Here is an 18,163-nt window from a genome sequence, read left to right on the forward strand (position 1 = left end):
GTACAAATGATTGGCTAGGAATGGTGGTATGGTGTTATTTTAAGAGATTGTAGCACCCTAACATGCCCCTTAATCTATATCTACATCTAGACGTCACCACGGTTCAAGAACCGCCGGTTCTCGGTTCGGAACCAGCAGTTCAGATCCGAAAAAATGCTAAACCTGAACCGGGCCGCCTAGCTTCCGGCGGTTCCGGTTCTTGAACCGATTCAGACACGGTTCATAGCCGGGTCAAGACCGACGGTTTCCAGACGGTTCCGGGCCGGTTCCGGTTTGGACCACCGGTTCAAGTTCGTTTTTTTTTTAATTTATTCATTAATACAAATTACACCTTGTAGTTGTAGTCTTTTACTATTAAATAAATAAATAAAACGAGAATGACAATTGACAAATAGAGTAGAAGTCGATATTGGAGTTGGACAATTGGAATTTTATTGATACAATTATACAAATTTGAACGATATGTCGATATTACAAATACAAATGTTGAAAATTGAAATTACAAAAGAGTCAAAAGACTTAATACATAACATAATACATGCTTGTTAGCTTGTATAACAATTTAAATAAAAAAACTTGAAGTAAAAAATAATAAATTATAAATGTAAATAGATAGTATATATATATACTCTTAGTCGGCGAAGGAGATGTTTCTAGATAACTAAATTGAGGATACCTTTAGCAATTCAACCTTAATTGTTGAGTTTAATTTAACCATCAACAATCATGGTAGAATTGTCAAAAGTCTCCCGGATTTAGTCTTATAGAGAAGTCTTCTTCACCGATTAGAGTATATACAAATACAATTATATAATTGTATTTGTATATTTTAAAGTTGAAACAATTGAAAAAAAAAAAGAAAAAAAGGAAAAGGACTTGAGCCCAACTTAAATGCTCAATTACATTAAGGAATCAAAGTCCACGTAGTTCTCTTACATTACTTACCTATTCGGCAATCGGCAGTAGACCTCCCACTCCACCTCATTGTTGTTGTTGTTCTTCTTCTTCTTCTTCTTCTTCTTCGTCGGGGTAATAGTCTTGGTCGGTTTGTACTTGGGTGTTCCAATCTAGCTCTTGGTCTCTAATGTCAGCCGAACACCAATCGTCAAGTAACATGGTGGCTTCCATATTTTGGCCGGATAGTCTACTTCTATGGTCCAAGACGTTGCCTCCAACACTAAAAGCGGACTCGACGGCGACAGTGGAAGCCGGAATTGAAAAAATCTCCTTGGCCATTGATGCAAGTATGGGAAAATCTTTCTCATATGTTTCCCACCAATCGAGGACGTCGATTTGGTTGGGAACGGGACCTTCATCTTCATTCAAAGAAAAGCGTGAGTTAAAATATAAATCTAACTCACTTACCGTCCTTGCCGACGAACTGCCGCTGGTGGTGTAATCGTATAGGTCGGCCAATTGGGATTGTGCGTCGGGGTCATCAACTTGAAAGAACCCAAAACTGTGTTGTTGATGAGGGGTGGGTCGTTGTCTCACTTGGTGGGTACTGTTGTACTTGGCTTCGTATTCGGCAAAGAGAGTTCGCAACTCAAACCCAAACGCATGTTTGATGACGGAGAGATTGGGGAGGTTTATTTGGAATGTTTCGGACAAACGTATGTTGTTGTCCTCATTGTCATCCAATTGCAAAGACCGAAGTGGTTGAAGATCAATAGAACTCAAATTGTTGTAATAAAATTCTAAAATCTTCAAGGTACCGACTAATTTCCATTTCGGATCCAAAACCTTTGCAATCAAAAACACCGTTGGAATCTCACTGAAATACTTAAGTCATTTGTCAATCATATAATATAAAACACACATCAACTCAGGATTTGAGACGGAATTTTTCTTAGCCGTCTTAAAACCAACATGCAATGCTCTAAAACACGAACAGATGTGCAATAATAAACACCCGATAACTCAACAGTCGCATTTTTGAAACCTTTGAACAATTTAAACAAACTCATGATTTGCTCCCAACATGCATGCGATAGATATAAATCAGCAACGGGATAAGTCCTAAAAAAATCAATCAAATAATCTATATGCTCCAAAGTAGAGTTCAAACAATCATATGTGGAGTTCCATCTAGTAGACACATCAATTGTAAAAATTTTGTACCTGATTTTCTTTTGATGACAATATTTCTTCCAAGCCTTACCAATGTGGGGCTTCCAATGAATCAAATTTACGGCAGTTCTAATAGGATCAACATGCTTTTGCCACAAAGAAAGAGCATCTTGTACACATAAATTTAAAATGTGACAAATGCATCTTTGATGAAAATACTTACCATTTATAACCGGGGCACAAGCCGCAATTAAGTCGGCAATACTTGCAGTGTTAGCGGTTGCATTATTAAAACCAACAGAAAAGACCTTATTGCACAATCTATATTCATTCAAAACTTGAATAATTAAAGCAGCAATTGCGGGTGCGGTGTGTGGCGTAGGAAAATTGTCTAAAACCAATCAAACGCTTGTGCAACGTCCAACTATTGTCCAAAAAATGACATGTAATGCCCATATAAGAATTTCTTTGAAAAGCATTAGTCCACACATCAGAGCAAATGTTTACTTTGTGACCCAAGGTGGACAAAAAACGTGTTACTTCTTTTTGTTTCTCAAAAAATTGTCTGTTGTTAGATCTTTGATGTGAAGTTGCGGGTATTCTTTTAGCACTGACATTAAAAGCGGTTTGCATAGTAACTTCATATTTTTTGTCATCAAAAAAATTGAAAGGCAAATGCTTCATTGCAGCCCATCTAACCATAGCATCTTGAGCGACTTTATGATCATATTTAAAAAGAGGCGTGTCAGTTGTTTCAGACGCACCGGACAGGAAGTTTAGTTGGGTTTGGGATTTGGCGGTCCCATATTCGATCGGATGCTTTGCCTTTAAATGACGATAGAGAGTATCATAGCCCCCACTGGCAAAAAAGGGGTAGAATTTATCGCAATAGTTACAATATGCGACAAATTCATTGGTCTCTTGTTGAGTGGTTGGATCTAGTACCGGAACTTTTTTATAATGTTTGACAAAAATATCCGATTTCAAGGCCTTCTTATTAGTCTTACCCCGCCCGGTTTGAGTTTCAAGAGGAGGAACCGCTTCATCATTTTCACCAACTTGTCCGGCGTTCGTCGGAGGATATTGTTCAGATCCTCCACCTCCAGTTCCACCATTACCATCGTCGTCGTCGGATGATAAATTCACGTTGCCATAAGAGTGATAAGACTCGTAACCTTCGCCGCCGGCGCCGCCACTCATGTGGCTAAGTACCATGGCAGCCCTATGATCTTCTTCGGCCTACAAATATTATATACAAACAGTATAAATAATGTATAGTACCAAAAACAAGAATATATTTATATATTATATATAGTTGTGACTTGTAAATTTAAAAATAATTTGTAAAATTAATATTCGAACAACTTACTTGCAAACGCATAGCGGTTTGTCGGGAAACCTCATCCATAACCTCACGACGACTAGGGCGCCTTGATTTCCGACGACCACTTTGATCTTGGTCTTGGCCAATTCCCTTGCCCCGATCACCACCACGACGAGATGAAGACATGTTTTGCAAATTGAATAATAAAGAAAGAGTATAACTAGAGTAGTGAGAGATGATATTATTATGATAGACAATTGAAGTAAATTATAAGAACAATTTTCACAAATATTATAGTAAACAACTTGAGCAATTAGAGAGAATGGAGATAGAGATGAGAGAAATTGTGAGATTGAGAAGAGAAATCCTTGTTAACACAAGAATGGGGTGAGTAGAAATGAAGGGGAAAGGGGGTATTTATAGGAGAAAAAATCAGATTTAATAAAATAAAAAAAAATGAATTTCAAAATTTTGAAATCGGTCGGTTTACCGCCGGAACGGGCAGAAACCGACGGTTTCGTGTCAGAAACCGGCGACCAAACCGCCGGTTTATGGCCGGTTTCCGACAAAACCGGCGGTTTGGTCGCCGGTTTCTGACACGAAACCGTCGGTTTCTGCCCGTTCTGCAACCCTACGCCTGACCGCCTGAAAAAGCTGCCGGAACCAGCGGTTTCTGGATGGTTTCCGACCAAACCACCGGTTTGGTCGCCGATTTCTGCACCCCTACGCCTGCCACCGTCTGCCGCCTGAAAAAGCCTGCCGGTTTGGAACCGCCGGTTACGGTTCTTCATTTCATGAGAACCTGAACCGGCCCGTCGGAACCGCCAAACCTTATCCGGTTCCGAACCGTCACCGCGGTTCCAGTTCATGGTTCCGAACCGACGGTGACGGTTCCGGGCCGGTTCGGTTTGGTGACCTCTATCTACATCTATCTATACTATATAAATAACAAGGTTTGTTTGGAGGGAAACAGAGGGAATCTTTAGAGAATTTTCCTCACATATATTTACCTCTTTTATTAAACCTTTTTTTTTTGTTTTATTTTAGAAAAAAATATGACATTGAAGACTAAAATGAAAAATAAAATTAAAAAACAAAAATAAAAGTCAGTTTCTGGATCAATCCAATATCAAATTTATATAACTTGATCTATATAACAAGTAAAAAAAAGTAATTTGGCTTTATTCTAAATAAATGTGATTGTACAACATATCTTATAGATATAGATTATTATTATAGTAATATAGTTTTATATTTATATTTGTTTTTAACCTTAACTAATATTAATTATTTATGTTCTTGAACTTTTTAAGGAAATCTGATGTGATCCACCAAATAAGAATTTTTTTTAAAATAAAAATTATAAAAATAATATAGATTAGACAATTAAATTTATTTCCAAAGAAATAAAGCTAATTAGTTGCTGGCATCTAATTTCTGAGTTGATTCACAATAACCAATAAATTTTTATTAATGCATCTTAAAATACCATTCAATTACATGACCTCCATTTTTCACAAAATTATGCAACGGTTTTGTTGTTTAATTTAATTTGATATTATATATTTTTTCGATTTTTCCATTTTTCAATTATACTAACTTTTAATGATTATGCTAACTGTTGTCGATGTTACTTCGGCATTAATTATCTACTAGTATCACCCCTCTCGCGCGATGTACGGCCCGTTAATTATATAATTGAACTAATTCAAATTGTGAGTTCACATTTTCTAAATGGGAACCATATCATTATACCAAGTCCTAACTCACAAATGTATACTATAAGGGGCTGTTTGGTAGCTATGTTTCGCCTAGATAAAAAATTAATGTGGGTTTATTTGTGTGTTTGGTACTTATGTTACCAAACATAGTAGCCCGTGTTTTATTTTCGGCCCGCACAAAGCCCACTGAAAATCTTATGTTTTAGTCATATTTGTAACTACCCAAAATCCTATGTTATTTATCATGGAAGCCTAGTTAAGTTAGCAAAATACAATTATACCCATCAAAATTTCTAACCCATCAATTTTACTTAGTTGTTGTATTGAAGGACGTCATTTTCCTATTAAATCATATTAAGAATTTTGTTGATGTCAATTTGTTGTTCTAATTATATTACTTTGTTATTTTATTTACATTATATTTATTATAATATTCTCATTATATTACTTTATGTTCTCGTTATATTACTTTACATTAAATCGTATTATATTCTCATTATATTACTTTATTTACATTATATTATATTATATTTATAATTATGTAATACTTGAAGGCAATTGCTTTTGTTTTAAACATAACACTTTAACCTTCAAAAAATTGAACATATAAAATTTGGTACTTGATAAAATATTTTCATATAGAATTTGTACAAAATAATAATTGATTACATAAAATTTGTCCAAAATTATTAATGCTCACAAAAATAGAATACCAAAATAAATATAAGTTTTTTTATATAAAGATGCTAATTTTTGTAAGGAGTTTAGCTTGAAAAGATGTTAATTTTAAACAAAACGATTTTATAGGAATTATTAGGGCAAAATGATGATAGTTTAGTAATTAACTTAAACTAATGAGGATAATTTTGACAATCATAATTTTAATCCTTACTTGTGACTTATTGTACCAAACAATACAATAAGATAACTCACAATTATCTTAATCTACCAAACACCCAATATATGTAAATTAACTAATCGAAACTTTGATTACTATCATAATAGTATCATGTCTAGTCGAAACATGACATAGCTACCAAACGAGCCCTAACAATATGGAATATCTGTCTTCTCACCAACCTTATAAATTGCATAACTTGCAACAAAATTTCACAAAAGAGCTTCTTGTATCGCCTCATTGTGTTTAACAAACCACAGAAATTGTGGTAAAATGAAGTGATCTCACCTGTGAAATGAATCATAAGAGCATCTCCAATGCTATTAGGCCAGCCACTCTCTCTCCCTGCCACGTTAAGCAGCACTAAAAATCCACCTGCCACATCAGATTTAGGCCAGCCATCCATCCGCAAAAAAAATAATTCAAAATATACTACATTTACGGAATTAAAATTACGATTAAATTACGGAATTAAATTTACGAGACATATACGGAAAAATTCATTAATTGCATTTAAAAAGGTACATAGATAAAAAAAATTACATTTAAAAAGGTACATAATAAAGAAAAAAAACTATTGTCGTGCAGTCCTCCGTGCCCACAACTTTTCAATTATATCCTTTTGGAGTTGAATATGAGCATCCACTTGGCGCATGTCGGCAAATTCCTTGAGGCGGCCGGCTTCATCGAGAGGTACCCCACGTCGTACGCTAGGGGTGGCCGTTTTGTGGCTTGGACCGGCTTCATCGTCATTGGCCCAACTAGTCAGTTGTACGCCTTCGTCTTCGACGATCATGTTGTGCAGGATAATGTAGGCGTACATTATTTGGGATACACATGTGATATCCCACAAACGCGTTGGACCCTTAATTGCCGCCCATCGAGACTGGAGCACACCAAATGCGTGCTCCACGTCCTTGCGCGCCGACTCCTGTCGTTCCGCAAAGTAGGCCTTCCTTTCATCACTTGCATGCCTGATTCGTCTTCACAAAGACAGGCCACCTAGGGTATATCTCATCCGCCAAGTAGTAGCCCATATCATGCCGGTTGCCGTTGGCCACAAACGAGACGGCTGGACCGACGCCCTGGCACTTCTCGTTGAAGAGGGGAGACGAGTTCAGGACGTTGAGGTCGTTGTTCAACCCGGCTACCCCAAAATACGCGTGCCAGATCCACAGCCGGTAATCAGCTACGGCCTCGAGGATCATCGTGGGATTCTTTGACTTATAGCCGGTCGTGTAGGCCCCCTTCCAGGCAGTCGGACAGTTCTTCGACTCCCAATGCATACCGTCTATGCTGCCTAACATCCCGGGGAACCCATGCTTCTCCCCGTGCATCTGCATCAAATTCTGACAATCTTCGGGAGTAGGGCTTCGAAGGTACTGCTCACCGAAAACGTTCATCACGCCCTCACAGAAATACTTCAGACATTCCAGGGCTGTCGACTCACCGATGTGGAGGTACTCATCCCACATGTTTGCCGCGCCTCCATACGCCAACTGCATGATTGCCGCCGTGCACTTTTGAATAGGGGTGTGGTCGGGTCTGCCAACCGCATCGTGCCTGAAGCGGAAACACAGATATCGACGCTCTAATGCGCCAACGATACGCATAAATAACTCCCTGCGCATTCTAAAACGCCGCCGGAACATGTGTGCGGGAAACCGCGGGTTCTCCGAAAAGTAGTCGTCGTACAGCCGCTGATGTGCAGCGGCGTGATCCCGATCAATCACTGCTCGGTGGTGGATAACCCGTGGAGGGCGAGGTATCGCCTGCTGTTCCACCCTACGCATGTACCGCTCCATCTTGCGGTTCATGTAGGCATTCATAGCCTCGTTCATCCTCCGTTCGTACTCCTCAGCATCCCCACCACTACCACCACTGCTACCACCCGCGTTACTCATCGCTCGATGATGCTCTTGTACAGAAAGTTAGAGAGAGAGAAAACTCGTTAAAACAAGCGGTGCAAATGAAAATGAAACTAAAATTGCGTTTATATAGGTTTTTAAAAAAAAAATCAAAAATCGTCGCTGGCCGATCGGGCCGCCACAATGGCGGCCAGCGCATCGGCCAGCCACACGCAATCGGCTAGCCTTGGCCGGTTTTTTCGCCGAAATTCGGCTAGCCTGCTCCAATGGTTCGGCTAGCCGACCGGCTAGCCACGTCAATCGGCTAGCCGGTCGCTAGCCTACCATTGGAGATGCTCTATCCCAAATATAAAAAAAAAACGCTTTTAAACAGCTGAACTTAATTGATGTATAGATCAACAGATGATCAACATATACACAAAAAAGCTCACCCCTTTTACAAAAATATTCTTCTTTGCCATATCTCAGTGTGTACTTTTAAAATGGGTATGTAAAAATAAATGTTTTGGATGTGTATAAATTTATATTCAATTAAAATAAATATCATCAGTAGCTTTTTTATAATTGACATAAAAGAAATGAAGATCTCTGCATGAATGTCCCCTCCAGAGATTTTTTTTTCACGTGTGTTATTTTATTTTTTCTTCAAAGGCCTTACTTTACCATGATTTTAGTTGTTAGCTGCAAATTTAAAATAATTTGTAAATTGAGTCAAACATTAAGTAAACAATTCATGTAGTACTAGTATAACATTTTTTAGACCAAATAAAATCTGCTCAAACACATGTAATGTAACCAACTTTGGCATAGTAAAAAAAAGATACAGTCTTGGAGTACAATTTTTTTTTATCAAATCTGTCCCAACCTATATAAAATGTTAATTATTTTAAATAATACTATCGAATCAATCACAAAATTAAATTTCCGGCACCAAATCGGTACACACAAGAGAAAAAAAAAACATAATTATACAACAATACTAATTCTAAAGTGATATTATCACAAATTGTTGAAAGTGAATCACAACAAAATGTTTCCAACCAAAATTCATGGCAATTCCTTTCTTCTAGTTAAACAGCCAATGTCAATCATCTCAAAACTAATCTAAAATCGAAACAACAACATATAAACATAACTATAGAGAAGCTGCTTACCGTAGATTTTCAGCATCAGCAGCCTAAGATGCCTATTTTTATTATAAGTCACTGAAAAACAAAGTTTTTTCTCCCAGCAAAGTTCCATAAACCATACAAACAATCAAGTTCACAGATCAAGGAACACAAACTCTTCGATACGTGAGATTAAGTAAAGAGAGAATAAAGTGGAAAATGAAAAAAAGGTAGAGAGACAAAGAGAGAAAAAAGTAAGAGAGAGTAAAGTAGATGTGAAAAAATGTGTTGACTTTTACTAAAAAGAAAAATGACTCTATTACTATAGAACGGACGGAAATGGAAAAACGCCCCTATTACTATGGAACGGAGGGAGTACTAGTTTGCTATCTTTTGATGGGGGAGGCCTTGGGGTGGGGGAATCGACCCTCCCTCCATAATAATGACCTATGAGAGCCGATAGATAGGCCCTTGCTATGGGCTGCTATGGGCTCCCATTGTGAATGCGGTAAGGAGTAGTAAAAACAAATGTAAAGATCTGATATGGGCCTTGTGTAGGTTGGGTTAAAAAAGAATCAAAGCCCAGCCCAAGTTACCCATTACCTAAACCGCCGCCCAAGTCTTACACGACGTCGTATTCTTTGAAAAACATTCTCTGAAACCCTCCCAAACGAACTGAGGTCACTCCACACTCGAACTCTCCAGAGAGAAGGCTCAGCCCTACTCCCGCTCTTCCGGCTCTCTCTCCTCACCCGATCCGATCTAGGGTTTTCTCATTGTTTGTGTTAATTCTTTTTAATGGCTATTTCGTCGTCGACTCCTGATATTTCCGGCGACCGGCAATCTGGCCAGGACGTTCGAACCCAAAATGGTAAGGAGCGCTTCATTCAACTATACTTTTGCATTTTTTTTTACTTGTGCATTTTCATTTGAAAATAGCGCGCCGGTGGTAACATCTTCATTTCCGTCCCTTTTTTCTTTTGTTGGAAATATGTGCAGTTATGGCGTGTCAAGCAATTGCGAATATTGTCAAGTCATCGCTTGGTCCCGTTGGCCTCGACAAGGTACGAGGTGTTTCACGTATTTGAAGTGGATTCGTTTTGGTGTGAAATTAGTTTCATGAGAATATACGGTTCCACTATGGAGATTAATTAGGATTAGGCTTGGATCTGTACTGCTACGAGGGATTTGTAGCTTAAAGTTGCACTATCTATTAAAGGCGGTGTCCTATATGTTCCAATAAGTAGATTGCATTTAAACTGGGGAAGAAGGCACACAGATAAATTCATGTGGGAATTGCCTTTTTTCATTCCAAACTTCAGTTAGCATGTAGTAATACATACACCAAGTCTTCTAGCTTTGGGAACTGTTGTTCTGTATATTCAGAACATGGGGATTTTCATTGATTAGTTTCTATAGTAAAATCCATTAAGTTCAGTATTCTGCCATTCTGTAAGGGGCTCTGGTAGTATATGTTGAACCTAAGTTAAATCCACATATTTAAGCCTATTTTCCTGCAGAAATCTACATATTATATCTATGGTGTATTGGTGTTGCGTATTGTATCCTTCACTCTATATGGGTACTGTAAGCAATATTCCACTGCAAACAAATAAAGATCTAATTTACGGAGAGACAGTTTTAGGTCTTGCAGACTTCCATCACCTTGTCTATCCAACTAGCTGTTTCATGAGGCATGATCCATCTTTGAAAACTATGCTACCTAGCTTCTGTAATAATTCTCATTAAAATCATGTAAAGCTGCTGAAAATTTGTGTTTCAGCTTTTCCAAAATTAACACCAGCTTGAGAGTATACATCATACATGTATCAGTAATCATCATTATTTTGGGGTTCAGAAGGTGTTACTCTCTGTAGATATTATTCTCAGTTCCTAGATACTTTCTCCAAGCATATTAGTCATTTAATGCTCTGCAACTTGGAATTAGCAGGTAGCACTGTACTTACTTTATTTGGCTACCACAGTTAGTTTGTTTTTTCAGAATGTCATGCAGAGTACGATTGTCGAGAATTTATTTGTTGTGGGATGTTAACAAGTAACAACAAATCTCTTATTTCAAGTGTTTGACAAGTTTTTTTTTGTTTGCACCAAATGGAGGTGCATGTTCTCATTCTAAGCATGTTTGTATAACAAGTGTGCCTATCCTTGGTTCATCTGAGTGGCCAATTGAAATGAATGTCCAGATAAGCTAAGATGACCTATTGAAATGGGATCGATGGAGTATTATGTAGCAAATTCCTTGTATTTTTAAAGCAACGTATGGTTACTGCTTCTATGTAGCCATAACAAATTAGCTCCATATTATAACAAATATGGGCTAAAACTGTGGGTACATCGTGCGCGAAAATGTCTTACTTCTAAAAGATACTAAACCTTATATGGAGTTTGAAGTATATTCAGACCACCCAGAAAAAATAACTTGAACTTTCTCTAGTATCCAGGTGATTTCATAGTACTGGAGAGATGTGTTTCTATAAGATGTACTTCTCTTGTCTGCCAAAATTTTTTCCTTTCTATTTCCTGTTTTATTTTCTTTGACCACAAATGGGAAAAGTGGAGACTCAGTAGTATCTTATAAGCAAAGTAACCGCTATATATTAAATGTTATTCTTCTTTCTCAAATGCTGTGATTTTGTTTGTGCGTGTCTGCACTCTGTAGTGGGAACACTGAGATATATACTATATTATGCTTCTCATAGCCCTTTGTTTGATTTTAGATATTTTTGTTTACCTCTTACTCTTAGTATGGAGGTCATAATGATGATTTACTACTGAGTTGATCTTTGGAATCTGATGGTTTTTTCTACCCTCCTCTCTATTTGGTTTCCAGATGCTTGTAGATGATATCGGTGACGTAACGATCACTAATGATGGTGCCACAATCCTAAAGATGCTTGAAGTTGAGCATCCTGCTGCCAAGGTGAATGAATACCAAACTTTTTTTGTTTCTTTTCTTTGTATTTTCAGTTTTTCACTTTTTATTTAACTAATTAGGTCATACATGTCATGCCTTCATAATCGTAGGTGCTTGTTGAGTTAGCAGAATTGCAAGACAGAGAAGTTGGAGATGGGACAACTTCTGTAGTCATCATAGCTGCAGAATTGCTTAAGGTAGTATTGAAGATATTATTGCTTTTTAGAGTTACTTTTTCTCTGGGATTATACTTATCTGAAATTTCTTTCCACAGAAAGCCAATGATTTAGTGAGAAATAAGATCCACCCAACATCAATAATTAGTGGTTACAGGGTGCGCTTCTCAATTCAACATCTTATCTTTCTTAGTTTTCCCCTGGATTTTCTTTTTATAAACTTATTGTAAAGTCCTTTTTATGTTTATATGGACTATATATTGTCAGCTGGCTATGAGGGAAGCATGCAAATATGTTGACGATAAACTGGCTGTAAAGGTATAATTCTTGTCATTTATTTTATTTGTTTTTGTGCATGAATAACTATGAAAATGTCTATCTTACCAGAGTTTATTAAGATATGATTCTGCTTTGCTCTTGGGGTACACATTTCATTAGTATCGTCCTCTAGTACCTTTGTGCATAGATGCACAAAAGCTTTTGTGCTTAGATGCAAAGTTATGACCTGTTTCAACTTTCAACTGCAAAGTTATTATTTTGAAGAAAAGACTGTCAAAATCTTTTGTGCTTAGATACATTGGTTATAGACATATAGGTTGAGAGTTGAATTGTATGCATGTTGGAATCTATCTAGTTTTGGTAATATTATGATGTGCTGCTATAGTCCTGTTGCATGTTGTTAATGGGATGTAATCTATTGATGCCTTGAACTGATACTTTCTGTAAAATGTGTAGGTTGAAAAACTTGGTAAAGATTCTCTTATAAACAGTGCCAAGACCTGCATGTCCTCAAAGTTGATTGGTGGTGATAGTGACTTCTTTGCAAGTCTGGTAAGCTGATGACTGAATCAAATGTTGCTTCATACAATTGCCGCTCTGCATGCTGCATATCTTTACTTGCTAGTTTTTTGTAAAAAACTTGGTTGTTCTCCCACTCTAACCATTGGGGCTGTTCCCATTTCTTTGTGTAATATTCCTATGTCTCCTTGTGGAAGTTGATTTCACCTTAAAATTTACCTGATTAGTATGTTGTCCCACGAGGGTATTCATTGTATTCTCCCGATTGCCTTGACATCTATGTCTATGCTTGTTTACTTTTTTATATGAGTTTCTTCTTTCCATCGTCTCAAGTCATACTTTATCTTAATTTATCACAATTGATGACAAATGCTGTACAATCAGGTTGTGGATGCTGTACAATCAGTAAAGATGACAAATGCTAGAGGAGAAATTAGATACCCAATCAAGGTTGGTTGTGGTTCCCATAGAATTTTTTATCTTGGATGTGAGCATTTTTTGTTCTGGGAATTGGTTTCCTATAGTTCATTTTTCAGTACTATCTTCAATTGGGCAGAGACACCTTGTAGACTTTATTCACTAAGATAAGCTTAAAAGAAAGATTCTCCAGTTAACTTCACCTTTCATCTAGAAAATGGGAGTTCTAATGATCTCTATGTTAATCAGGGAATCAATATTCTTAAAGCCCATGGGAAAAGTGCCAGAGATAGCTATCTATTGAAAGGATATGCTCTCAACACAGGCCGTGCTGCACAGGGGATGCCCCTGAGAGTGGCCCCTGCCAAAATTGCTTGCCTTGATCTTAATCTTCAAAAAACAAAAATGCAAATGGGAGTCCAAGTTTTGGTCACTGACCCTCGGGAATTGGAAAAGATTCGTCAGAGGTGAGTAAATTTTCAGTACCTATCAGCTCCTAGAAAAATAAAATTAGTGGATTGTGTTTCGTATATTGGATTACTTTTTAAACGTACATGTGGACATCTTTAATTAAAACAGAATCTGTTATACTTCTGTTATACTACTTAAACAGATGGTTTCTTAGAGCTTTTAGAAATTGAACAGGATTGCTCCTTTTTTACTTAAAAGGTTGTACTTAGAGAGGCTGCATCTCGGTTTGATGTACAATCATCCAAGTAGATCTTATTGAGCTTTGCCATACGACAGTTTATGAATGCAACTTTTGTCTTGCAGAGAAGCTGACATGACAAAAGAACGTATTGAGAAGCTTCTTAAGGCAGGAGCAAATGTTATTTTGACTACCAAAGGAATCGATGATATGGCACTTAAGGCAAGCTTTTCCCTGAAAGTTGATTTGGATTCCTTTAAACCTGCCTAAAATGGACTTACTAATCAGTAGCTTAATTTATCTCTCTTTGAATGTTTAACGTTCCTTGTTACTCATGCTTTCTCATGAATCTGCAACATATTGGTTACTAGTATTGTAAATATTAATTGGTGGTCAATGTCACTTCATTATTAGTAATCCAATACAATGAGATTTGTTAAGCAGACTGGAAAATAGTGTTACACTTTCGAATTGATCTTTTATAACTGTATGCTAATTATTGATCCTGTAAACATTACTATCTCACTGCTATTTCAGTACTTTGTGGAGGCTGGTGCCATAGCTGTCAGACGTGTTCGCAAGGAAGACCTGCGCCATGTTGCTAAGGCAACTGGGGCTACTGCGGTATATTCTTTTCTCTTCTAATGTGACTCTTGCCTTCCTACTTGCATAGTTGAATTAGAGCTTGCAGATAATGATGGAAATGATCAGTATAGATACTAAATAAGTACAGCTACTCAAAGGACTAGAGAAAGATAACCAATCAAGTAGTGGTTACTTGTGGGCACATAGACAATAATTTGGTTTGATCAAAGTAGTTTTACGCATATTGCTCTGCTTTTTCCAAAGACAGCCATCTTTGCTTCTAAATCTAATTATACGTCTGTGCTCAAGTTGTGAATACTTGTCATGTCTTAATGTCTCTAGGTCTTATCTGTGGCTCTCTTATGTAAAGTATTTACTAAAGTAACTACTAACTTGTTCCTGCTGCATATGCCAAAGCTATTTCCAGAAATTGAGAAATTTGTTTCCAAGCATATTGGGAAGCTTTACATAATGAAATATATTCATTATGTAAAGACTGGTAAAATTGAGAAATTTGTTTCCAAAAGACTGGTAATCCTTGTTAGCTGTAAAATAAACTGAGATGATGTATATTCATTGCAGAGGTGAATTGAATTTCAAACTCTGTTCTGTGGAACCTTTAACATAATGGAGTATATAGATTTTATCATTTTCAGGATGTGTGAAAAGATCAATAAACTGTTTTAGACATAATAAATGAAGTGAAGGATTCTCACTACAGTCTGTAGTATGTGACAGAAAGATTACTGTCTTCATTGGAGGAGATTACTGCAGTTCTAACCACTGATTCTATTCAGGTCTCCACTTTCGCTGATATGGAAGGGGAAGAAACATTTGATTCTTCACTTCTAGGCTATGCAGATGAAGTAGTGGAGCAACGTATCGCTGATGATGATGTAATTATGATAAAAGGGACCAAAACATCAAGTGCGGTATGATTAGCCAGCTCCATGATGTCTAATTTTTTTTTCATTTGCTTAATGCTCTGTTTATTATGGTCCTTAAGGCTTAAGCATGTCCCCACGATCTGTTATGCAAGCCTTACCAATATGTTTCACTCTTTTTTCTTATTAAGTTCTACTGCATTTGTTTTTCTTTCTTTTTTTCCCTTTGCCTATTTCATTCAAATGAACAATGGTTTTTTTGAAAGATGAAGACTTATTACAACCATTGTAGTTCCCAAGGAGCTAACACATAAACTTTCTTCAATATTTACTCTATTCAGGTTTCCTTGATACTTAGAGGTGCCAACGACTTCATGCTCGATGAGATGGACAGGGCGTTACATGATGCTATATGCATTGTGAAGAGAACACTGGAATCTAATACAGTAAGTACTTTTATGTGACAGAAGATTGAGCCTGATTTTTTATCTGACTACCATCATATTAAGTTTACTCTGTTTATAACAAGATCAAGGTACAATAATTTCTTAGTTTTATCTAAGTTCATTTGGATAGATGCTAGGAACTGGATTTTTTTTTTAAATCATATTAGATTGGATGTAACACCATGAAGAGTGAGGTAGGTAGGTGCAAGAATCTGGCTTCTTTTTATGTAATTCTTTCCTTGAGATCTCTTTAACTTGCCCAGGGTGTATATTATTATTACTTTTCTACTTCTTTCTGCACAAGTTTGTCAGATTGTCACCTTCGCTAGACATGTTAACAGTTACGGTCTGACAGAAAAGTTCCTGCTATTATGTAGTAGTATGTTTGATGGTATCCTTGTGATTGTAAAATGTAGGTAGTTGCTGGTGGAGGTGCTGTTGAGGCCGCCCTATCTGTATATTTAGAGAATCTGGCAACCACGTTGGGATCCAGGGAGCAGTTGGCGATTGCAGAGTTTGCCGAATCCTTACTGGTTATACCAAAGGTTCACTAATATACATGCATTGTCCAATACTAGATAGTGGAGTAGTATTTATTTTATTTTGCTCCTGAACTGACTATTGGCTTACTTCTTCCTGTTCAGGTTCTCGCCGTAAATGCTGCTAAAGATGCAACTGAGTTAGTTGCTAAACTACGAGCTTACCACCACACTGCGCAAACTAAGTCAGATAAGAAACATTTATCAAGGTACTAAAACCTTGTTATTCTGCATTACTATATCAAACCTTTTTCGACATATTTGAGATAACACAATAAAGATTTATTGATATTCTTCTCTTGCCTCCGAGCAATGTTTCTGCAGTGCTGTGTCTTGGTCACAGTAAGTTAGTAACTGGTGTGCGGTTTTAGTATTTCATGTGTATATATTTTACTCTGTTTCCGGTGAAGCTGCATGTTAGATATTGTTAGGGATGTAAATCGAGCTATTTGATCTGGGCCTAGTTTGGGCAAAAACGTTCTTCGGCTATGCTGTCTGGTTGGAATTGTATGTATACATTGTCTATTGATAACCTCCACCCTTTAAGCTTCCAATTTCAACAGTTAAGAGTACTAATTATAACATAGCACACCACCAATTAATTTAGAGGCTGTTTAAGTATCTACAGTTATGTCAAAGTCCTTAAATTAAACTACATAAAAGATGATTTTTCAGCCACAAGCTCTAGAGCTTAGCGGTATTCCTCCTTTTTGTAAGGGTGAGAGACGTATTACGAATCCTAATCATCCCATCTCCCAACACTCCAACAAATTTTATTTTTAATATATTCTAATATTCTCTGTTCAGATGTACAAGTCATTCCCTTATTAAATTAGCAATTAACCTAACACCCTTATTACCTGACTTGGGTCCAGTGTATTTGCTACTCTGAGTTATCTTCATATCTGAGATCTTATAAGCTTTTAGTGTTCTCTAACTTTTAATGCTTTTTTAAAGTAAGTGTATAGTTATTTATTGTTTTCAAATTGTTGGCTGTAGAAGCTTCATGTGCCCAACAGGCATGTCTGTTTGAAATATTTGAACATGCTGAGCTAAAAAGAACTTTTTCCTTCTTTATTATCAGTGTATGCTACTAGTCGTGAATCTCTGATTGGTTTTGTATCTGATTGCTGCAGCATGGGTCTAGACTTGGTGAAGGGTGTCGTCCGCAACAATTTGGAGGCAGGAGTCATCGAACCTGCTATGAGCAAAGTGAAAATAATTCAGGTAAAGAGTCAAACACGAGCTTAAATCAACCTATTAGGGCGTTGATGTCTAACTCAAACTATATTTGGCATCATTAAATTGTTACTCCCATAAATTTCTACTGAAACAACTCCACTTTTGGTCAGTTTGCTACTGAAGCTGCTATTACTATCCTTCGGATTGACGACATGATCAAGCTTTTCAAAGATGAAAGTCAGAATGGCGAGGATTGAGTTGGGTACAAGATGACGTCGGTATGGTGTTTTGACCGACAACTATCATTAGTCCATCGGAAGGTTGTGTTTTTTTCGTTACATGGTCTGCTGCTATTTGTTTGATTTTGAACCTCCCCCTCGCCTAAAGTCTGGGTGAAATTTTGTGGCTTGTGGAACAATTGTGCCTTCGTACTTCAACTAGTGTCGAATTATTTTAGAGCGCTATTCTTGTATTTTGTGATTCTTATTTAGTTGTGCCATCGTTGACGGGGATTGTCGGTAGGTTGGTGTTAAATGTTTTTAATTACTACAACTTTTACTTA

The 18,163-nt window shown here is 37.1% G+C and overlaps 1 protein-coding gene across 1 annotated transcript; it reads left to right on the plus strand.

Annotated features, from left to right (window-relative positions):
* Positions 1–9,636: 9,636 nt before the first annotated feature.
* LOC125222912 (T-complex protein 1 subunit alpha-like) lies at positions 9,637–18,163 on the plus strand. Its single transcript, XM_048125799.2, has 17 exons — positions 9,637–9,861; positions 9,990–10,054; positions 11,842–11,931; positions 12,036–12,122; positions 12,200–12,259; positions 12,369–12,419; positions 12,837–12,932; positions 13,284–13,349; positions 13,566–13,783; positions 14,091–14,187; positions 14,503–14,589; positions 15,348–15,482; positions 15,776–15,880; positions 16,297–16,425; positions 16,525–16,628; positions 17,556–17,646; positions 17,772–18,163. The coding sequence occupies exons 1-17, from the start codon at positions 9,789–9,791 to the stop codon at positions 17,856–17,858; spliced, it is 1,641 nt and encodes a 546-aa protein (XP_047981756.2). The 5' UTR covers positions 9,637–9,788; the 3' UTR covers positions 17,859–18,163.

This window comes from Salvia hispanica, chromosome 1 (assembly GCF_029641045.1).
Source record: "Salvia hispanica isolate PSC_SH4W2 chromosome 1, Shi_PSC_v1, whole genome shotgun sequence".
Classification (NCBI taxonomy): Eukaryota; Viridiplantae; Streptophyta; class Magnoliopsida; order Lamiales; family Lamiaceae; genus Salvia; species Salvia hispanica.

Coding starts and splice junctions, on each gene's coding strand:
- LOC125222912 (XM_048125799.2), top strand. CDS start 9,789: ATGGCTATTTCGTCGTCGACTCCTGATATTTCCGGCGACCGGCAATCT. Junction 12,420..12,836: donor ACGATAAACTGGCTGTAAAG/GTATAATTCTTG, acceptor TAAAATGTGTAG/GTTGAAAAACTTGGTAAAGA. Junction 16,426..16,524: donor CCTTACTGGTTATACCAAAG/GTTCACTAATAT, acceptor CTTCCTGTTCAG/GTTCTCGCCGTAAATGCTGC.